The sequence below is a fragment of the Urocampus carinirostris genome, chromosome 3 (genome assembly GCF_059441175.1).
Source record: "Urocampus carinirostris isolate Australia breed hairy pipefish chromosome 3, RoL_Ucar_1.0, whole genome shotgun sequence".
Taxonomy (NCBI): Eukaryota; Metazoa; Chordata; class Actinopteri; order Syngnathiformes; family Syngnathidae; genus Urocampus; species Urocampus carinirostris.
In genome coordinates, this window is record NC_142351.1 from 7416850 (window position 1) to 7441464 (window position 24615).

General features: G+C 41.1%; 1 protein-coding gene across 2 annotated transcripts in view; it reads left to right on the plus strand.

Annotated features, from left to right (window-relative positions):
* The window catches only part of LOC148368495 (partitioning defective 3 homolog B-like), a 237983-nt gene that overhangs the window by 33424 nt on the left and 179944 nt on the right, over positions 1-24615 (plus strand). For both annotated transcript variants that reach the window (XM_088330519.1, XM_088330520.1), the window contains exons 3-5: positions 3092-3266; positions 13401-13507; positions 21056-21120. In XM_088330519.1, the coding sequence (XP_088186645.1) occupies positions 3092-3266; positions 13401-13507; positions 21056-21120 (347 nt within the window). The remainder of the gene's footprint in view (positions 1-3091; positions 3267-13400; positions 13508-21055; positions 21121-24615) is intronic.

Below are 24615 nucleotides of genomic sequence, written 5' to 3' on the forward strand. Positions count from 1 at the left end.
GCCGATGCGTGGTCCTGACCGATCCAACACATGCCGCAACAGTTGGAATCCCACAGCCGGCAGGGAGGGGATTTTTAAGGGTTATTGTTCTATCTTCGTTATTCATTATCCATTATCGGTCAGTTCATAATACGCTACAAAGCCTAGGAGCCGGGACTCTTACTCAACTAAACAAATGGTAGACAGTCTTAGAACCACAATCGGCATCATGAATGGAAAATGATACCCGTAATTCACGTATGATGCACACTTGTAAAGTCCGGGTCCCGTTGAAAGTAATCCAAGGAAACAAAATGTAGATTTCCAAAGTTAAAGGTGGGAAAATATATACCCACTATTGTCCGCTGCGACAACAGACAGATCTACCGGTAACTCAGCTTTACACCACTTCTCATCAGCCCGCGTTTGCTCCGCCCCTTCTTTTTGATTCGCTCGTAGAACACATAACAGAATAAATCTCTAAAATAAATACATTACAAAAATATACAGTTGCGAATACATATTATACATGGTGACACATATTTACGAAGAAAGACGGTACACCGAGAGAGTTTTCAAAACTTTAATAATAATAATATAACTTTCATCCCAAACCGTTCCTTTGAAAGGTACCAACACGCTAGTAGGATCACGCTCGCAATGTATCAAACGTGCCTGTTAAAAAAAGCATCCCGTAATTGTGAAATACACGGTAGATCGTCCTCAACTTCCTCCTCATAACTATCGCCATCAAGGGCGTCTCTTCCTCATTATCGGAACGTACCTTTCCTTTACAGACAATGTATGTATAAACTTGGAAAAATTCCATAAATTGGCCGCTTCACTGAATAAGCCGCAGGGCTGAACATTTGGGAAAAAAATCCGGAATTTACGGTAGTTTAAAAGTCCGGAATTTACAGTAGTTTATGCACCTATTGTTAGGAATTTAACTATTAAGATGTATTGTTTACCAAATTTTTTGAATTAGTTATCTGACTCCATTAACCAAACATAACCTTCACTCACCTAACAACGCATGCTCGTTTCTTTTTGTGAAAAGATGGACAAGAGACCGGCATTTCCACTCGGGGGCAGATTTCATTTCTTAAATAATAAACTAAGTGAATTCCATCGAATTAGCCGAATTATTGTTCGTCGAGCCTTTTTCCTTTCGTGAGCTCTCCGATCGTCTGTCTTTCTCGATCTTCTTAAGTTCTTCCTACGCCTTTCTCCCAAGCTGGCGTGTCGGCTTCTCCCATGGGCGCGTCAGGAAAAAAAACCCCACCCAATCAATTTTCTCTGAGTTGTTTGCTGACATTTTTATTTATTTGGTTTCATCTGTGTTTTTCATCATACAGTATATCAACGGTGACCAAACATAGATAAATGAGCTTCCATCTAAAGGGTTTCTTAGCGACCTTACTGCCAAAACGGGGTTGTAATGATGGCAGCCTGACTGTAAACCAATGTTTCCTCTAATTTTCCATGGGTCTGAGCGTTCACACAAAGTCGGTGAGCAACGCTTGAAACAACAGTGAGCAACGGCAATCCCAAGTGTGGCAAGATAATTCATTAGCAAACATGTCCAAAACTTGACATCAAGTTACATTTTGCTGAGTTTCCGGCAATGCGAAATTATTTTTCACTTTTGAATGAATTGACTCAAGTACGATTGCAAAGGTTGTACAACCTACAAATTTGTTTTTACAACAATTCTTTCACAAGATTTTTATTTCTTTTTTTTCCTGGTATCTTTTGTCGCATAATACTAACATTTTGGGGGATTATTGAGTCGATTGCACGATACACAACTGTATTTAATCACATTTTTTAGTGGCTGTACAATGTTGGCACCAAGATTGACTTGCTATAATTGGAAATTATTGGAATGCAACACAAACTTTTTCTTCTTTTTCCCTGTTTTTTTCTTTTTTTTTTATTCCTTAAAAAAATCTCATTGTGTTTATTTTCTCTTGTTACTTTTTTCTTTTCGTTCTCTATTTGCTTTTTTCCTTTGTTTCTTTCTTTTCTTTTTTTTCTGGCTTTTTTTTCTGATTTTTTCCTTCTTTTTCCTCTTCCTTTTGTTTCTTTTTTTCTCAGCTTTTCACAACTTTTTCATTTAGGTATTTTTTTCCCATTTGTTTTTGTTCGAAACCGGGATGAAATCGCCCGATTCTGGAACGCCACAAAGAAATGTGCAATAGTTACATTTTGCCTCCGAACCATATGTACTCATGTAAAGAGCCGTGTATGGCTCGTGAGCAGGATTGGGTAGGGTTACTTTAACTGGATTACTTTCAATGACTTTTGGATTACTCAAATACCAAATATGCTAAGACAAAAGAAACTAAATATGAATAAAATGACAAAATTTTGTGCAGGCTTGGGGAGTAACGGAATACACGGAATGGCAAAAATGATGTTGGCAAGCTCATCTCATCTCATTAGCTACACCGCTTATCCTCAGTAGGGTCGCGGGGGTGCTGGAGCCCGTCCCAGCAATGATCGGGCAGGCGGCAGGGGACACCCTGAACTGGTTGCCAGCCAATCGCAGGGCACACAGGGACAGACAACTCACTCGCTCATTCACACCTAGGGACAATTTGGACCGGCCAATTCACCTGAAATGCATGTTTTTGGAACGTGGGAGGAAACCGGAGTGCCCGGAGGAAACCCACGCAAACACGGGGAGAACATACAAACTCCGCACTGGACGTCTGGAGCTGGATTTGAACCCACGCAGGAGGTTCCCAAGACATGAACTGTGCCGCACATGCACTAACCACTGCGCCGCCGTGCTGCCCGTATGATGGCGAGCTGTTTGGATTTATTTTCATTTTGTTTCTGTGGCATTTGATGTTAGTTTTTCCGGAGATCAAAGCCAGGAGAGAAAGCTTACCACGTGTTGTGAGTCATCATTTTATTCATATTTGGTTTCTTTTGTCTTTTATTAGCATATTTGGTATTGGAGTAATTCAAAGTAATCCAGTTAAAGTAACCCTACTCAACCCTGCTCGTGAGCCATCATTTCCCGACCCCTGTTATAAAGTGTGATTTGTACAGAAGCCCTTTGATGCAATCTAGTTTTCACATAACATTTTGTCTTTTCCAGTTGGTGGCGCTGTTTGAAGTGCAGCGTCGAATGACAGACAGCCCCTGGGGGAGCATCTCTAATGGGGATTCCAGTGCTCCACCCAGTCCAGAGCCACTGAGCTACTATTCACACATGCAGCTCCAGGAGCCAATCGAAGGGGAGATTGAAGTCAATGAGGCCGTACTTAAAGCCAGTAAGTCACACAGCGCTGAGTGTCATGTATTGTATTGTTTACCAAATTGTAAATTTGTGGGGTTGGAATTGGGGGGTTTGCTCACCTAATGACTCCCAACACCTCAGTTGGGTTGAGCGAGGGGGCTGGGAATCCCCTCCTCTGAATCAATCTCCCAAAAAGAGTCAGAAATGACTCTAGGCACCTCCCACTAGGGGGATGTGGCTCCGGTGTGTATATATATACCGTATTTTCCGCACTATAAAGCGCACCGGGTTATAGGGCGCACCCCCCAAAAATAGTTTTTGGTCCTATATTTTCCATACATAAGGCGCACCGGATTATAAGGCGCTACAATGGGAACGTGGACAAAACAGACAGATAGTTAAATCAAACTTATTACCCCCTTAATATTTTGAAAGCTTGCAAAGAAGCAAATACGTGTCTCAGACATGTACGGAAACAGTGTCTGTACGATGTCACTCATATGCATCGTTCCAAATATCATTCAGAAGGTTAAAGTCTTGGGATTCAAGAAATGCCAAACATTTCTTAGTTTCCATTTTATTTTTTCCTGGCAACTGTGGACAGCAAAGTAAGAATTTAATTGAGCAGGGGAACGGGGTTCTTTACTGTACATATGACAATAAACACTTTGAATTGAATTGAGTTTAAAAATAGACTCATCACAGAAACATCGGGATCGTTCTAAAACAAGATATAAAGCCGCATAGCTCACCTAAGTTCTCTTGCAGCCATCACGTTCAATAATGATACGTAACCATGGTCTTCTTACAACCGTGAGTGTAGTAAATCCAGGAGAGTCAAATATTTACAAATACAGAATAGTGAAAAAATGTTTTCTCTTTGTTGTAGTGCAACCCAACGTGTGATTCACATTCATCTTTTTCGGCCAATCGCAGGCTTTGTTTCGCTCCTTTAGCCTATGCGAGCCTGTAAATGATCAAAAGGATCCGCCCCCTTTACCTCCGAATAACTTTAGCCAATAGTGACCAATTCAAATGATGATTGACACATAGGTAAGGAAATGAAACGCCGGTTTATAAATCCCAGCATACACCGCGGACGACTTCGCTTCGTGGGAAAATCGAGTCGGCGGCTGCTTGCCTCAGCTGCAAGACTTTGCGACTTAATATTGATCCGTATATAAGGCGCACTGTATTATAAGGCGCATGGTCAGCTTTTTGAAAAAAATAAAGGCTTTTAGGTGCGCCTTATAGTGCGGAAAATACGGTACTAATGTAAGTGTGTATTGATTCAGATTCAGATCTACTTTATTGTCATTCTAGTACACGTGTATACAGAACGAAATCTCGATACAGCTGACCCGCACAGTTTCTTTGAATGTACAGATATAAATAAAATGTTGTATTGAGTTGGAGTATTGAAGTACTAATAATATACTAAATAATTATGGCTATGTATAGTATTTTACAGTAGTGCAAAGAGTGCAAGAGGAGCAGCTAACCAGATGTGCAAAATGGGCAGTCAGGTAAACAAGTCAGGTAAACAGTACCAATAACACTGTAGTACGATAGTGCAGAGGAGAACAGACGAAGTAATAATTCCAACACTGGGCAGAGAGCAGCCTATGATCTTTTGGGCTGTGTTGCAGTGATTTTGTATGCCAGAATGCTTTCCAGTGTGGAAAAGCAATGACTGTATATTGTACTAATTGTCCAGTAGTCTGTTTTTCCCTGCAATCGACGGAGCAACCCGGTTCAGGCTACTCATGGGTTGATGCGATAAGGACTCACTTCCCGGACCGTCCGCATGTGTGTCCACGTAGAAACAGATCAATGCAGGTCTAATCATCCCGCCGGGCCGGACTGAAGTCCAATCGTTCTGTTCAAACAAACTGCTCAGCCGTGAACAGGCTCACAAACACCGACTCGTTGATACCTCAATGATTACAGAATCACTCCTTGTTCTTCCGCCAGCAGAACTGGATTATTGTGAATAATCAAATGGACGTTAGAGAGCCAATTACCCTACTTCCCAGACTACAAGTCGCAGGTTTTTTTCATGGTTAGGCCGGGGGTGCGACTTATACCCCAGGGCAGGGGTGTCAAACTCATTTTAACTCGGGGGGCCACACCATAGAACAAACATTCTGTCGGGGGCCGGACGAGTAGATTAAAGAGAAAGAAAAAGAGATAAAGAAAGAAGAGAAAGAGGGAGGGAAAAGGAGAGAGGGTGGGACAAAGAAAGAAAAAGAGAGAGAGGGAGAGAGCGTGAGAAACAAAAGAGAGAAAAAGAAGTCGTGAGAGAGAGGGGAAAAAATGCAGAGGGAGAAAGAAATCCAAAGAGAAATAGAAAGACAGAAGGAGAGAAAAGAGAAAAAGCACGAAGGGTAGGAAGAGAGAAAGAGAAAAGAGAGAAAAGGAAAAAAGGAAGTTAGAGCAAAAGAAATTAAAAAGACGCAGAGAGAGAAAGAGACAAAGAGCAACAAAGGAAGAGAAAACGAGAGACCCAGAGAGTGAAAGAGACAGAGACAGAGGGTGGGAGAAAGTGTATGAGAGCGAGAGAAAGAGAGAGAGATGGAGATAGAGAGAAAAAGATTGGGAGAGAGAGAGAGAGAAAATGAGTGGGAGAAAGAGAGAGAGAGAGAAAAAGAAAGAGTGGGAGGGAGAGAGAGAAAAAGAAAAAGAGTGTGAGAGAGAGAGAGAGATAAAAAGAAAAAGAGTGGGAGAGAGAGAGATAAAAAGAAAGAGAGTGGGAGAGAGGGAGAGAGAGAGAGAGAAAAAGAGTGGGAGAGAGTGGGAGAGAGAGAGAGTGGGAGAGAGAGAGAGTGGGAGAGAGAGAGAGATAAAAAGAAAAATAGTGGGAGAGAGAGAGAGCGAGAGAGAGAGAGAGAAAGAAAAAGAGTGGGAGAGAGAGAGAGAAAGAAAGAAAGAAAGAGTGTGAGAGAGAGAGAGATACAAAAAGAGTGAGAGAGCGAGAGAGAGTTAGAGAAATAAATACAAGTACAGTGTCTCGAGGCACCTGGCTTTGGCAACATCAAGTTGACTTATTTCAACCTGCAGCTTGTTTTTCTCTTGCGCTTCTCTGAGTGTAGTCTCGCGGGCCGGATTCAATCCCTCTTGCCTGATCTGTCCCGCGGGCTGCCTGTTTGGCACCTGTGCTCCAGGGGGACTTGTATGTGAAATTATTAACACTTCATTATATTGCTGCGATTTCAATCTATTATTACCGGTACTGTATATGATTTCACACTCAACCCCAATTGGGCAGTCTAGGCCAGTGTTGATAATTTCAACCTTTGCCCTGAAGGAGGAAGCAGCTCCTGTGTAAGAGGAGTTGTTAACAGGTATAAGTTAAATCGTGTTTATTTGTGGCATCCTTAATCACAAGGAGTCTCAAAGGGCTGTACAGACCACAGACTATAATTAAACCATTCCCTGATCTAAAACCTACATGAGGGCAAGAAAAAACTCAAAAACCTCAGGTCATGTTTATTTGTGACGCCCTTAATCACAAAGAGTCTCAAAGGGCTGCAGACCACAGACTATTGCAAACCACAGACTATAATGACAGCATCCCCTAAACTAAAACCTACATGGGGGCAAGGAAAAACTCAAAAACCTCAGGTCATGTTTATTTGTGACGCCCTTAATCACAAAGAGTCTCAAAGGGCTGCAGACCACAGACTATTGCAAACCACAGACTATAATGACAGCATCCCCTGATCTAAAACCTACATGAGGGCAAGAAAAAACTCAAAAACCTCAGGTTATGTTTATTTGTGACGCCCTTAATCACAAAGAGTCTCAAAGGACTGGAGACCACAGACTATTGCAAACCACAGACTATAATGACAGCATCCCCTGATCTAAAACCTACATGAGGGCAAGAAAAAACTCAAAAACCTCAGGTTATGTTTATTTGTGACGCCCTTAATCACAAAGAGTCTCAAAGGACTGGAGACCACAGACTATTGCAAACCACAGACTATAATGACAGCATCCCCTGATCTAAAACCTACATGAGGGCAAGGAAAAACTCAAAAACCTCAGGTCATGTTTATTTGTGATGCCCTTAATCACAAAGAGTCTCAAAGGGCTGCAGACCACAGACTATTGCAAACCACAGACTATAATGACAGCATCCCCTAAACTAAAACCTACATGGGGGCAAGGAAAAACTCAAAAACCTCAGGTCATGTTTATTTGTGACGCCCTTAATCACAAAGAGTCTCAAAGGGCTGCAGACCACAGACTATTGCAAACCACAGACTATAATGACAGCATCCCCTGATCTAAAACCTACATGAGGGCAAGAAAAAACTCAAAAACCTCAGGTTATGTTTATTTGTGACGCCCTTAATCACAAAGAGTCTCAAAGGACTGGAGACCACAGACTATTGCAAACCACAGACTATAATGACAGCATCCCCTGATCTAAAACCTACATGAGGGCAAGAAAAAACTCAAAAACCTCAGGTTATGTTTATTTGTGACGCCCTTAATCACAAAGAGTCTCAAAGGACTGGAGACCACAGACTATTGCAAACCACAGACTATAATGACAGCATCCCCTGATCTAAAACCTACATGAGGGCAAGGAAAAACTCAAAAACCTCAGGTCATGTTTATTTGTGATGCCCTTAATCACAAAGAGTCTCAAAGGGCTGCAGACCACAGACTATTGCAAACCACAGACTATAATGACAGCATCCCCTAAACTAAAACCTACATGGGGGCAAGGAAAAACTCAAAAACCTCAGGTCATGTTTATTTGTGACGCCCTTAATCACAAAGAGTCTCAAAGGGCTGCAGACCACAGACTATTGCAAACCACAGACTATAATGACAGCATCCCCTGATCTAAAACCTACATGAGGGCAAGAAAAAACTCAAAAACCTCAGGTTATGTTTATTTGTGACGCCCTTAATCACAAAGAGTCTCAAAGGACTGGAGACCACAGACTATTGCAAACCACAGACTATAATGACAGCATCCCCTGATCTAAAACCTACATGAGGGCAAGAAAAAACTCAAAAACCTCAGGTTATGTTTATTTGTGACGCCCTTAATCACAAAGAGTCTCAAAGGACTGGAGACCACAGACTATTGCAAACCACAGACTATAATGACAGCATCCCCTGATCTAAAACCTACATGAGGGCAAGGAAAAACTCAAAAACCTCAGGTCATGTTTATTTGTGATGCCCTTAATCACAAAGGAGTCTCAAAGGGCTGCAAATTGACACTTGCAATCAAGATTTCATTGAATTTAGTAATTTGGCGCGTAAATGATAGTTTGATAAGCATGTCCTTTATACTAGAGTTATCTGAATAACTCCTAACATCGTTGCTGACGGATTTGAGCGTGTCTAAAATATGTAACCTTAGTATACAAAGTTTCAATTTTATTTTTATTTTAAACGGCCTTAAATTGCGTGTCTGTTTTTGGCGTTGCATTTTATCAAACAAACTTGCCCCCCCAAAAAACAACCTATACCCTAGGTGCGATTATTTTCCTTTCGAATGATGCATTTTTCAGCTGGTGCGACTTAAAGTCCGAAAAAAATACAGTAATAAAAACCTAAATTCGCTTGAAAGCTGAATGTACACGTTTTTTTCGCCTCAGAATGACTCAACTCAAAATTGTGGACGTGTGCATGTTTCTCCAAGAAAAGAAAGCTTTTTTCCTCAGCTTTTCACTACTTTTTCAATTTGGTATTTTTTTCTTTTTTGTACTATTCCCCACCCCCTTCCTTTAAGTCATTTTGTGCACAATTTTACATAGCGAGAGAGTTGTCTGTCCCTGTGTGCCCTGCGATTGGCTGGCAACCAGTTCAGGGTGTCCCCTGCCCACTGCGATTGGCTGGCAACCAGTTCAGGGTGTCCCCTGCCTACTGCCCGATGATTGCTGGGATGGGCTCCAGCACCCCCGCGACCCTACTGAGGATAGCGAGAGAGCTGTCTGTCCCTGTGTACCCTGCGATTGGCTGGCAACCAGTTCAGGGTGTCCCCTGCCCACTGTGATTGGCTGGCAACCAGGTCAGGGTGTCCCCTGCCCACTGCCCGATGATTGCTGGGATGGGTTCCAGCACCCCCGCGACCCTACTGAGGATAGCGAGAGAGTTGTCTGTCCCTGTGTGCCCTGCGATTGGCTGGCAACCAGTTCAGGGTGTCCCCTGCCCACTGCGATTGGCTGGCAACCAGTTCAGGGTGTCCCCTGCCCACTGCCCGATGATTGCTGGGATGGGCTCCAGCACCCCCGCGACCCTACTGAGGATAGCGAGAGAGTTGTCTGTCCCTGTGTGCCCTGCGATTGGCTGGCAACCAGTTCAGGGTGTCCCCTGCCCACTGCGATTGGCTGGCAACCAGGTCAGGGTGTCCCCTGCCCACTGCCCGATGATTGCTGGGATGGGCTCCAGCACCCCCGCGACCCTACTGAGGATAAGCGGTGCAGCTAATGAGATGAGATAGGGATTAAAGAAGCAAAAACAACCCAAAGAGCCGTTTGGGACCCGAAAGAGCCGGTTCTTTTCAGTGAGCCGAGCCGAAGGAGCCGGTTCTCAAAAAACTCTACTGACTTGACTCAACTTCGTTCTACTTCGACCTTGACTCTAAAATACCGCATTTAAAACACAACGTCAGGGGAACCCGTGTATTTTTTACCTTCATGCACTGTAACTTTGACTTAATTCGCTTCTTAATTAGCAATTTGGAGCCCTGATTTTTGTGAGCTGGCTAAATTTTCTTGTGCGCGGAAAAAGCTCTGGGTATTCGGATATTGCTGTGTCTCTTTGTGAGGGGGGTTTACGGGTTGACATTCTAACTAAGTTAGCTGGAGGTCCCTGGGACTGGAGAAGCAGGAGGGTGCTCCATGTGTCTCGGAACAGAAGAAAAAAAAGGGAGGAGGATGTCTAATAGGAGAGGGTTGATGGTAGGGGGGCTGCAATTAGTCCATTCATGCTTAGCTAATGGGCTCCAGTCCTAATCTACTTAGTAATCGGGGTCATACAGAGACTGAAAGTGCAAAGAGAAATCAAAGACGGTTCAGGCCTCAAGGAGTCGGGTGGTTAGCTGGATGGCAGGTGGTGCCGGCGGAATAACAGAGTAGGAACCACAAGGCCAGTACCAGAAGACTGGGCCAGCTTGCGAGGGCGTGGTGGCAGATTTAACAGCTAAGGATGATGTTGAACTCGCCTCATCTGACCTGGCTGCAGTTAAAGGGGCAGTAAATTATTAGAATAGAATAGAATATACCGTATTTTCCGCACTATAAGGCGCACCTGAAAGCCTTTTTTTTTCAAAAGCTGACCATGCGCCTTATAATACAGTGCGCCTTATATATGGCTCAATATTAAATCGCAAGGTCTCAACTTACGCAACAGCCGTCGACTCGATTTTCCCCAAAACGCGGAGTAGTCCGCGGTGTATGCTGGGATTTATATACCGGCGTTTCATTGGCTAACCAATGTGTCAATCATCAGTTAAATCGATCGCTATTGGCTGAAGTTATTCGGAGCCTCGGATAGGCTAGAGGGCCGAAACAAACCCTGAAATTGGCCGAAAAAGATGTGTCAATCATCCATTAAATCAATCGCTTTTGGCTGAAGTTATTCGGAGCCTCGGGTAGGCTAAAGGGCCAAAACAAACCCTGCAATTGGCCGAAAAAGATGTGTCAAGCATCCGTTAAATCGATCGCTATTGGCTGAAGTTATTCGGAGCCTCGGATAGGCTAAAGGGCCAAAAAAAAACCTGCAATTGGCCGAAAAAGATGACTGAATAGCAAACTTGCTAAACTACGCCATAAAGAAACATGTTTCATTAGTCTGTATTTGTAAATATTTTACTCTCCTGGATTTACTACACTCACGGTTGTAAGAAGACCATGGTTGCGTATCATTATTGAACGTGAGAACTTAGGTGAGCTATGCGGCTTTATATTTTCCCGGTATCTTGTTTTAGAACGATCTTGATGTTGCTGTGATGAGTTGAGTGAATTCAACTCAATTCCAAGTGTTTATTGTCATATGCACAGTAAAGTTGCGAGCGAAAAAGAAAATAGAAACTAAGGAATGGTTGGCATTTCTTGAATCCGAATGATATAAGAATGATATTCGGAACGATGCATTTGAGTGACATCGTATAGACACTGTTTCCGTATATGTCTACGACACGTATTTGCTTCTTTGCAAGCTTTGGGAATGTTAAGGTGGTAATAAGTTTTACTGAACTATCTGTTTTGTCCACGTTCCCGTTGTAGCGCCTTATAATCCGGTGCGCCTTATGTATGGAAAATATAAGACCAAAAACTATTTTTGGGGGGTGCGCCCTATAACCCGGTGCGCCTTATAGTGTGTAAAATACGGTAATCTGACTCCAATTTCTGACCTTCCCCAAACGCCACTCATCCAACAATACGCACGCTCGTTCTGCAATAGAAAGGTATCAGGAAGCCGGCATTTCACACACGAGTGGATTTATTCCTAACACACAAATCTAATACAAACAACTGGGTCTCGGGTCCCTCTTAATTCAATCTTGTGCGTCTCTGTTCCCACCACAGGCGCACACCATCTGAGTAGCCCAGCCTTAATTTATACTATACAATATGCAAATAGCACAGCAAAAATACATCCTAGCATAATTCTATTGGCTATGTGTATATTGCAGTTGTCCTTAGCTCGCTCTGATTGGTCTTAACTCCCCTGCAGGATCACGTGTTGGCCCCTCCTGGTTGTGGTTTTTCCTGGCAGTTGTTTATCAACTGCCTCTGAGTCATCACCCTATTTGTGGTAGTTAATTTACATCCCGGCCACCGGTTCTTTGACCTGTTGCTCACTGGTAGGCGCTACAGTTCCATCAAATTCAAGGACAAACATACTCGTCTCCTTCTCGCAGGCCATCACAACCAATGTTCCCTCTAATTTTCCACAAGTCTGAGCGTTCACACAAAGTCTGTGAGCAACGCTTGAAACAACAGTGAGCAACGGCAATGCCAAGTGTAGCAACTAATCCATTATCAAACATGTCCAAAACTTGAAATCATGTTACATTTTGCCGATTTTCTGGCAGAGCAAAATTATTTTTCTCTTTTGTATGAATTGACTCATGTACTATTGCAAAGGTTGTACGGCCTACAAACGTCAATTGTTTTCACACCAATTCTTTTCACAAGATTCCCATTTTTTTTTCCTGGTATCTTTTGTTGCATGATACTAACATTTTGGGGGGCTTATTTAGTCGGTTGCAAGATACAGACCTGTATTTAATCAATTTTTTTAGTGGAAGTACAATGTTGGCAACAAGATTACTTGATATAATTGGAAATTATTTAAATGCAACACAAACTCTTTCTTCTTTTCCCCTGTTTTTTTCTCCTTTTTAAAAAAATTATTTAAAAAAATCTCATTGTGTTGTTTTTTCTTAGCTGTTACTTTTTTGTTCTCTATTTACTTTTTTCCTTTTTTTTCTTTTCTTTTTTTCTGGATTTTTTTCAGAATTTTTCTTTCTTTTTTTCTCTTCCTATTGTTTCTTTTTACTTCTTTTTCATTTTGGTATTTTATTCTTTTATTTTGTTCTATTCCCTCTTCCTTTAAGTAATTTTATGCATACTTTTACATAATATTTGGTCACGTTGGGATTAAAAAAGCAAAGACAACCTGAAGAGCCATTTGGGACCCGGAAGAGCCGGTTCTTTTTCGTGAGCCGAGCCGAAGAAGCCGGTTCTCGAAAAACTCTACTGACGTTACTCAACTTCGTTCTACTTCGACCTTGACTTCCAAATACTGCATTTAGAACACAGCGTCAGGGGAGCCTGTGTATTTCTACCCTCATGCACTCTAACTTTGACTTAATTCGCTTCTTAATTATTTCGGAGCCCTGATTTTTGTGAACTGGCTAGATTTTCTCATGCGCTGAGAATGTGCAGCTTAAAGGGAACATTGATCACACCCCTAAACGAAAGCACACAACTGTGAAAACGTATCTTGTGACAATTTCTCTTTTTGATGTTGCCAAATGAAACTGTGCAAAAACATAACGACTGTTTTTTCTTCGCTCGTCCCCAAACGGCACTTGTTCTTTTTTCCTGCATTAAGATGACAAAACGATAACCAATACCGCCTGCTGGAAAATTATGTTTACAATAATAAAGATTCTTTTTTGTCATAGACACGCCCCTTTTGGTGAGGAGCAGCAGTGACTCTGTATTGGCTCCAGCTATTGGGATGAACACTGAATCCACTCTCAATGACCGAATGAACGGAGCCTCCCAAATGGTGAGCATTGTTTGAGTTTCATTGGGTTTACCAGGGGTCTATTACATCGTTCCAAATTGTTCTGATTCGTTAACTTTTTGCATGTCTATCTATCTGTCTGTCTGTCTATCTATCTAGACATCTATCTAGACATCTATCTATCTATCCATCTAGACATCTATCTATCTATCCATTTAGACATCTATCTATCTAGACATTTAGACATCTATCTATCCAGACATCTAGACATTATATATCTAGACATTTATCTATCTAGACATCTATCTATCTAGACATACATCTATCGATCTAGACATTTATCTATCTAGACATCTATCTATCTAGACATACATCTATCTATCTAGACATTTAGACATCTAGACATCTATCTAGACATCTATCTTTCTAGATATCTAGACATCTATCGATCGAGACATCTATCTATTTAGACATCTATCTATCTATCTAGACATCTATCTATCTATCTAGACATCTATCTATCTAGACATCTATCTATCTAGACATCTATCCATCTAGACATCTATCCATCTAGACATTTAGACATCTATCCATTTAGACATCTATCTATCTATCTAGACATTTAGACATCTATCTATCTAGACATCTATCTATTTAGACATCTATCCAGCTACCTAGACATCTATCTATTTAGACATCTATCTAGACATCTATCTAGACATCTATCTAGACATCTATCTATCTAGACATACATCTATCTATCTAGACATTTAGACATCTAGGCATCTAGGCATCTATCTAGACAACTAAACATCTATATAAGATCAAACATTCGGGAACTCTGTTTGACCCTCACAGCACCCCCCCCTGCCGAGGACAACAAAGTCAGTTAGTACTTTGTTCCTTTGTTTCTTTGTTTCCTTATCCACACTGTAAATGTGGGACTGGAGTCGTCCAATTTCGTTGTCACAGCATATCCCATGTTGTAACAATGACAATAAAGGCATATTCTATTCTATTCTATTCTATTCTACCCCAGTCATATCCCTCAAGAGGGGTGACCGACAGCAAGACAAACACGTACAAAAAAAAATAAAAAAGGGAAAAAGTAGCAAAAACGCACATTTTTTGGACCGTGGCCAACCCAAATGCCCAAACACCCAAACAAGTCAAGCACCTCAGCACCCAAGTTGGTCATGCTTTCGTCCCTCCAGATGAAACGGGACACAAGAAAGCGGCCGTGGTGACACAACACACTCTTCTGTTCAACAGCAGGGCCCGACAGTTTTAGCTGGTTTACCCCTGCTGCATCATACGGGTGCCCAGCCCATCCTTAAGAACGTGTCCACAATCCCACTATCCTTTCACAACACCTCTCCACTCATTACTATCAGCAACAATGGCTCTAACTTCCACTAGGTTTAGACTTCTTTCCTGCAGTGCACTCATAACACCATCCATCCACGTCAATCGCGGCCTTCCTCTTGGTCTCCTTCCATTGACTTCTGCTCTAACTTTTTTGCCTGTGGGTCATGCTGATATTTCAAAATAAATGCCGATGTTGAACGTCTGGAACTTTGAATGTGTCCCGAATGCAATAAAGTGTGTTCCCTTTTTGCCACATCTCCTCTCTGCGTATTTTTTGCGGCGACGCCCAACGACGTTCTCTCCAAAATACCACTGTTACAAAATAACAACTATAGGTCTACAAATTACATACAACATCTAATCAAAGTTTAATTAATGGTTTTATTGTCGTTATACAGAATTAGTGGGCTTCTCCTTTCAGTGTCAGAAATGAGTCTAAAGAGCGGCTCGTTAGCTGCGCTCTATTATCGGGTGTCCTGGATCTGAGCCATGGCTCCGCGATGAGTACTGAATTTAATGGTTTCCCATGAGTTGTAGCTCTAGGCTACCCATTTAATGGGTAATGGATCAGGCATCGCGGGAATACAGGCACCCTAGGGGTAGCTTGTGAGAGTTGCTTTAAAGCTCTAGCCTTCTCCCCAACGCCGCCTCAGTCTCTGCCTGAATCGGATAATAATCCACGGAGCACGAGCCGGTGATTAGGATTTTTTTTTTGCGCTTTTATGACTTGCTTCAGAGTCTGATTTAATAAAATAATTTATTGTCAATGTCACCAGACCTTAAAAGCTAGCAGTCGCTTTGCTTTCCAGGAGTTTTTGGAGACACCGCCCACCTGCTGTTTGATTGACAGCATACACCAGCCTATCACAACGGTGCACACAGTCACACCCACCCAAGCCTCCCTAATTCCTCCCCAGTTGTCCATCAGAACACAATGCACTATACAATGATATCAATGATAATAAAAACAATTCAATTCAAAATCCGCAAAGAAGTGAACCAGCGATAACCGAAGTGGTAAGTAGTGATAACGGCTCTCTTTATAGACATTTAGTTCTCATCAAATTAAGTTCAAATCAAATGGAATGTATTTGATTTGGGCAAATATATAAATATTATTGATGTTGACTATGTTTTGTGTACTGCTACCCAGTGCTAAACCTATTGCACCCTGGTCTTCCTGGAAGGGGGATCGGCACATGTTAGGCCCCTTTTCAAGGTTTTCTTCTTTCCTCATGCTGAGGTTTTTGAGTTTTTCCTTGCCCGCATGCTGGTTTAAGATCAGGGGATGGTGTCATTCTCGTCTGTAGCCCTTTTTGACTCCTTGTGACTAAGGGGGTCACAAATGTGGCTTGATTTGTAAAGCACTTTTCAGGCAATAAATTGACTGCGCTGTATAAACATTCGGTCTACAATAAGACGATAAAATCCCCTCCACTTAACAATCTGAAATACCAGCTCGGTGGCCTTGGGTTAGAGCTAAGATTCATGGCCCGAGCCCGAACCCGAACCCGAGGCAATTTCGGGCCGGGTCGGGCCTGAAATGTCAGTCATACGGTCGGGTCGGGTCGGGTTCGGTCCTGCTTTTTTTTTTTTTTTTTTTTTTAAATTAATTAATAATTATAAATATATGTTCATTAAAAATATATACTTAAACTATGTATGGATACTAGACCAAGGAATACTTGTTATAAAATAAATAATTTGGATAAAACGGAGAAGGAGCTGTAATTGCTTTTAACGGAGCCAGAGCATGCTCTGTGCACGTGACGTGACGTGAATGCTGTCCTCTTAATAATCTTCCCCTCCGCAAATTCGCGTGATTTTGGCCTGGTATCCCCGATATGGAGTCGGACCAACAAGAAGTTAAGGATAAACTCAAGAGAGGAGAACTGACGAGGAAAACGCACTCTGGTAAGAGTTTTAATAAGCGTTTTATATAGAATACGATCGCTTTTGTCGGAAGTGTACATTGACGTTGGTGACATTTTCATCCGCGTTAAAAAACGCAATTTGCAGAATAAAATCACGCTTTATTGTTTAAATAAACGCGTTATATAGACTAGGATCTCCCAATTATTATAATTAGCTCGCTTTATTGTTTTAATAAGCGTTTTATATAGAATACGATCAGGGGGGGGGGGGATTTGCATAGGAGTCGGAAAAGGGCACAACACGTCAACACCCCCTCAATGATAGTGCCGCGCTAAAATCTTAAGGACGTACTACTACTGCTGCTGTGGATTATGGCCCAATGATCAAGTCGTCAAAATGACGGACGCCCTTAAATGTTTTCGCTACCTCAAAAAAAAAAACCCGTCAATGACAGATTGTCGCTTAATGTAACATCTGCAGTGCAGACACAGAAATATAAAAGATGTAAATGTTTATACAGTTTTATTTAACTTAGGCCTAGATGTTGTAACAAAAGGCAGAGTTTAATTTGTTATCATAAATCACCCCTCCTTATAAATAAAATATGTAATTTCGAGCCCCCTCGGGCCGGGCCAGCAAATCCAGTTAATTAGTCGGGCTCGGTCCGGGTCGGGTTTAATACCCCTCGGGCCTGCGTCGGGCTCGGGTGCTTTTTTTGGGCCCGATCTTACCTCTACCTTGGGTGTATGGCGCCCGCCCCGAGACTGGGAGGTTGTGGTTCGAGCCTCGGCCGAGTCGTACCTAAGACTTAAACATTGGTACTTGTTGCCTCCCTGCTTGGTGTTCAGCATTAGGGGTTGGAATTGGGGGGTTTGCTCACCTAATGACTCCCAACACCTCAGTTGGGTAGAGCAAGGGGGCTGGGAATCCCCTCCTCTGAATCAATCTCCCGAAAAGAGTCAGAAATGACTCTAACCACCTCCCACTAGGGGGATATGGCTCCGGTATATATAATATATTTATATATATATATAACAATCTGAAATGCCTAACAAACAGAAACACACAAAGGTTAAAACACATCCATCCATCTTCTCACCGCTAATCTTCACCAAGGTTGCGGGGGTTTCTGGATCACATCCTACTCATCTTCGGACAGTGGGCAGGGGAGACCCTAAACTGGTTGCCAGCCAGTCGTACGTTAAAATCTCCCAAAATATAGTAGTAATATTCATCTAAACTTAAGAGTGTCAACTTTTTAAAGAGACCATAGTCAATGTCTGCCCGGACGTGGATCGTTTACGTCGGGCGTACAACTTACAAAACGTCTCAGCCTGACCTGCAACCAAAACAAATAATGAAAGATTATTTTTCCAAATCAAACGTTTGCTTTATTACGATAATGAAATCTCGGTTCGGTTTGGAAATTTCGGAATTTCGGTTCGTTTGGTAATTTGCATACTCGGCAGCCAATCAGAAGCCCGCGTCGAGTAATTTCATGCTTTATAACAGGGGTGTCAAACTCATTTTAACCCGGGGGCCACACAAAAGACCAAACATTCGCCCGGGGGCCGGACTAGTAGATTAAAGAGAATGAAAAAGAGAGAGGGTGGGACAAACAAAGAGAGAAAAGGAGAAAGAAAGAGAGAGAGAAGAGAAAGAGAAGGAAAGATAATGTGAGAAACAAAAGATAAAAGAGAACTAGTGAGAGAGGGGGAGGTAAAGAGAAAGAAAGAAATACACAGAGAATTAGAAAGCGAGAAGGAGAGAAAAAGAGAAGGGGAAAGAGGGAGAAAGAGAGAAGAGAGGGAGAGAAAAGGAAAAGTGAAGAGAGAGAATAATAAGGTAAAAAGACACAGAGAAAGACAAAAAGGAACAAAGAAAGAGAAAAAGAGAGAGAGAGAAAGTGAAAGGGAGAGATGGAGAATGAGAGAAAACAACAGAGGAAGAGAGAGAGAGAGAAAGAGAGAGAGAGAGAGAGGGGTAAATACAAGTACAGTGTTTGTGAGAGGCAGCTGGCTTTGGCCACATCAAGTGGACATATTTCAACATGCAGCTTGTCTTTCTCTTGTGCTTCCCTCAGCCTGTTTGACACTCCTGCTTTATAAGGTCGTGCATTTGCAAATTTTTGTGTGTGTTTTTTTTGCTATTTTTTTTCTCCCTTTTATTTTCTTTGTTATTGTATGTAGAATAGAATATTATAATAGAACATACCTTTATTGTCATTGTTACAAAATGGGTTAACATATTTTGACAACGAAATTGGGCATGACACTCCAGTTTCACACATTCACAGTGAGGTAAAAAAGCCAAGAAGATAAAGGAACAGAGGAGATAAGGTTATAAAACAAGAAGGATAAGGTTATAGTTATCATTTACACAATATTTACACAAGAAATGTAGGATGTTACATACAGTTTGGTATCGTAATACAGTCGGTATCGTAAGGGTTTGTGCAATTATGCATTTGGTGCAAAAATAGTCATCATAGTGCAAAAAAATAGTCAACATATGCATTTGGTGCAAAAAATAGCCATCATAGTGCAAAAAAATGGTCAACATTGTGCAAGGTGAGCAGTAAACATAGTGCAGTCAACATGTGCAAGAAACATAGATAGATAGATAGATACTTTATTCATCCCCGTTGGGAAATTCACACTTCCAGCAGTCTACCCTGTTGTTTATTAACAGATGAACATGATGCCCTAGGGGTGCTTGTAGCGAAGTGGATGACGTCACGCCAGTCCAAAAGTTCGACATCCCTGCGGCAGATTGAAATCTTTTCTTTGTGAAAATCCAGGGATACACCACCTCGTGTTAGCAAGTCCGCCTCCTTTCCGATTCCCCCCGGCTTTCCTGTCTCTGTTTAGCGGCGTTGAAGCCGGGTAGCTCCGGGTGGCTACACGTTAGCGTCCGGAATGCTAAACGTGAGACACGTTTCCGCAAAACACAGCAACTGCGCTCCCTGTGCGCTTCGATGTTTTCCACCAGCACTCGATGATCTTATTTGGTCGTGAGTCCGCATTTACCATGATTACGGATGGTACCGAAGACTTATAACGCCGCTATCCGCTTCGCTAGCTCCGGCTCTTCTTCCACGATAGGCCCCTTCATCACGCCGGCACGAGAATTCTTCAGGGCAAGGAGTTGATTCCTTGAATAGACGCATTTTTGTGCGCTAAAACCCATGTCCATAGGATAGAAGTAGTGTAGTTGTCAAAACGGGAAGAAAAAACACCGAAGATAGGAGCAGACAATAAAACAATAGGGCAGCTGCTGGAAAAGGCAGCCGCTCGTGGCAGATAGATAGATAGATATAACATAGACATGAGTACCATTTTACGTTCATATGAGGTAGTGTTTTTGCAAGAGTTTTTCAGTTTTTTGTGCTGTGTCTGTTTAGGGTGGTAATGGCTCTGGGGAAGAAACTGTCTCTGTGTTTGTCTTGTTGTCGGCCCCCCCCCCCATTTTGAGGGATATGACCAAGGTAGATAGATAGATAGATAGGTCAGTGTTAATGGTAAGTTAGGTACTGTTTTCTGCTAGCTTGTTTTGTGAGGTGCGTGTTAATAGCCCATCTTGAGTCAGGACATGGAAAGATGCTAAGTAAACATAGCATGTCTGCCTCATCCTCCAGTAAACCCCCATTCGAACCCCACCCTCCATCCCTCTACGCAGTCCATTGTGAGTTAATCTCTCACTGGCCACATAACTAGGTCACTATTTGTTCAGATGTCGTAAACATGTTCAGAAGCGCGATCATTGGTTATGGTTTTTTTTGTCTCTGTGATATTTGTGGAGTAGATTTTTGCGACAGAGTTAGGTTAGGAGATCTGGTTGTTTTGTGTTTTGGTCCGGACAGGCCGGGCACGTTGGGTTGATGGGGCGAGGGTGGAGGGGGATGCTGAGGTAAGGAACTGGTGGGCGGGAACTTTTTTAGCCATTAGCGCCGGTGACGAAACGAAATTGACGAGGCAGAAGGATGTAATTGTGCCCCTGGTGTCTGAAACGATCCGACGGCGTTATTCCAGAGTGTGTCTGAGGGTTTCTGAGCGACGGACGTTGAAGTACACTTAACTTATTGGCGGTCCTCGCTCAGTACTTGACTCAAAAGCTAGACGTTATGATGCAGCGTGGGGGTGGGACCGCGACAAAGACGTAAACACAAAGGTGGGAAGGAAAATATCGCCTGGCGGAGTTTGGCGTCTCCTGGTACACAGTTTTGAGGTGATTGATGCCGACACTGTTCTAATTGATAGCGGTCTTCTTCGTATCTCCTGGGAGAACTTCGTCAGCTTTTTGGATGTTTTTATGGATTATCATAACGTGTTTTTTTTCTCATTTTAGGAAAACAGCCATGCAGTGATGGGGCGTGCCAAAAATCTCACTCAAATGAACCAAGTGACTTTTAGGTAAGATTGAGTCCATGCCATGTTTGTTTCTATAAAGTTCCCTCGTGGGAATTAGACTTGATGATTACGATGAAGATTATTGCATTGTGTATATAGTGCAATGCAATGAAAATATGTGAGATAACATTTAGCAGCAGCATTTTTTTAGATAATTCATAAGGTATGTGTCATATATATATACATACGATATATCTCAATAGATATAGATAGATATATATCTCATGTATATATATATATATATATATATATATATATATATATGTATATATATATATATGTATATATATATATCATCGATAGATACATTTAGATATAAATCTATCTATACATCTATCCATAAATCTATCTATACATCTATACATCTATCTATACATCCATCTATACATCTATCTGTACATTTATCTATACATCCATCTATACATTCATGCATCTATCTATGCATCTATCTATACATTTATGCATCTATCTATACATCTATCTATGCATCTATCTATACATTTATGCATCTATCTATGCATCTATCTATACATCTATCTATACATCTATCTATACATCTATACATCCATCTATACATCTATACATCCATCTATACATCTATACATCCATCTATACATCCATCTATACATCCATCTATACATCTATCTATACATCTATACATCTATCTATACATCTATACATCTATCTATACATCTATGCATCTATCTATGCATCTATCTATACATTTATGCATCTATCTATGCATCTATCTATGCATCTATACATCTATACATCCATCTATACATCCATCTATACATCCATCTATACATCCATCTATACATCTATCTATACATTTATGCATCTATCTATACATCCATCTATACATTTATGCATCTATCTATACATCCATCTATACATTTATGCATCTATCTATACATCTATACATCTATCTATCATCTATCTATACATCTATACATACATCTATCCATCTATCTATAAATCTATCTATACATCGATACATCTATCTATAATCGATACATGTATTTATACATCTAGACATCTATTTATACATCCATCTATACATCTATTCATCTGTACATATATCTTAGTTTTTTGTTTTTGTTTCAATTTTCTTCCAAGTTTCAATAGTATAGTTTAGGGGGTGTCCAACATTGTGCCCCTTAAAAAAATAGTGGGCCTGTTCTGAAAATAGTTCAGTTCTGGGTCATTGTGATTTTCTAGTAAAATTACTTTGTATTGGTTGACTGAGTTTATTTAACCCTATTTTGAAAAAAATTAACCTGGTAATAACATAGTAACAACATGGCAATAACATAAGTTTTTATTTTGGAAATTCAATGAAATATAGTTCCAGTTCATGGGCTTAAAAACATAATAATATTGGCAATTATTTTTAAGAAATTAATTTTAAAATAATATATCTATGGATCACACACATTTATTTATTCACTTTTTTATTGATTTATTTTACAAGGAATACGGTAAACTAAATTCCAATTTATATGTTTTATAACAACAGGGAGCAAAAATGTTGCCACATATAGGTTGTTTTACCTAGTTATCTGGCTACATTTTTAGCTTTGTAGGTAGCTATTTAGCAAGCTATCTAGCTAGCTTTTCCCATTTTTTTGCATGCACTTTAGCTAGCATATTATCTTTTTTGTTTGGTGTCAAGCTAAATTTTGACCTTTTCTAGCTATCTTTTTTTAGCTTTCTATCTGGCTGTTAATTAGGCTTTTTACTCTTTTAGCTAGCTAACTAGCTCCCTTTTAGTTTTTTAGCTTTTTACCTTTCTTGCTAACTATCAAGCTACCTTTTAAGCTTTTTAGAAAGCCATCTAGCTAAGTTGAGGGTCAGAGTGACACAACACACTCTTCTGTTCAACAGCAGGGCCCGACAGCTTTCGCTGGTTTACCCCTGCTGCATCATATAGGTGCCCATCCCTTGGAACGTGTCTAAACATCCCACTATCCTTTCACAACACCTCTCCCCTCGTTCCTGTCACCAACAAAAGCTCTAGCTTCCATTAAATTTAGACCTCTTTCCCCGCAGTGCACTCATCACACCATCCATCCACGTCAATCGTGGCCTTCCTCTCGGTCTCCTTCCATTGACTTCTGCTCTGTAGATCCTCTTCAACATTCGCTCCTCATCCGCTTTCAAAAGTATAAAAGCTACCATTAGACTGGATGTGTGTGTCGCTTCCATGTATTTTTCCACTTGATGTCAGTGAAATGGCGAAATTGGTGCAGGTTCTTAACTGTTGACGGTTTGAGTGATGCCTCCTTCATGTGTCCAACTGTGATGAAGTGGTCCTAACAGTCTAATATGCATAAATAATAGATGGTTTGGAGTGCACAGTAGGAAAACCTGGAGCCAATGTTCCTTCTAAATGTTCCTTCTAAATGTTCCTTCTAAAATGTTCCTTCTAAACATTCTCAGCGCACAAGAAAATCTAGCCGGCTCACAAAAATCAGGGCTCAAAATTGCTAATTAAGAAGAGAATGAAGTCAAAGTTACAGTGCATGAAGGTCAAAATACACGGGTTCCCCTGACGCTGTGTTCGAAATGCGATGTTTGGAAGCGATTTTTCAGACCAGTATTGCGATTTCGATGCAATTTTTGATTTTTTTTTTAAGTGCATTTTCTGTGCTAGTTGTTTCTTTTTTGTCAGTACTCAATCATATTGACATGCATTGAGAAAACATAATTTTCTTCGGAGGAGCTTTGTTAGGGTTGCTGTCTGGTGACAATTTTTTACTTTTTGATTCCTCGATCGATGTAAGTACACTACCTACTTACCGAGCTCATCAAAATAGTGGTCCAGTCTACACAGGTGCCTATGGGCAGGGTTGGGGTAGGGTTACTTGAACTGGATTACTTTCAATGACTTTTGGATGACTCCAATAGCAAATATGCTAATAAAAGACAAAAGAAACTCAATAGGAATAAAATGATGACTCACAACACATGGTAAGCTTTCTCTCCTGGCTTTGATCTTTTTGATCTCCGGCAAAACGAACATAAATTGCAGGGTTGGGTAGGGTTACTTTAAGTGGATTACTTTCAATGACTTTTGGATAACTCCAATACCAAATATGCTAATAAAAGACAAAAGAAACTAAATATGAATACAATGATGACTCACAACACATGGTAAGCTTTCTCTCCTGGCTTTGATCTTTTTGATCTCCGGCAAAACGAACATAAATTGCAGGGTTGGGTAGGGTTACTTGAACTGGATTACTTTCAATGACTTTTGGATGACTCCAATAGCAAATATGCTAATAAAAGACAAAAGAAACTAAATAGGAATACAATGATGACTCACAACACATGGTAAGCTTTCTCTCCTGGCTTTGATCTTTTTGATCTCCGGCAAAACAAACATAAATTGCAGGGTTGGGTAGGGTTACTTGAACTGGATTACTTTCAATGACTTTTGGATGACTCCAATACCAAATATGCTAATAAAAGACAAAAGAAAATAAATAGGAA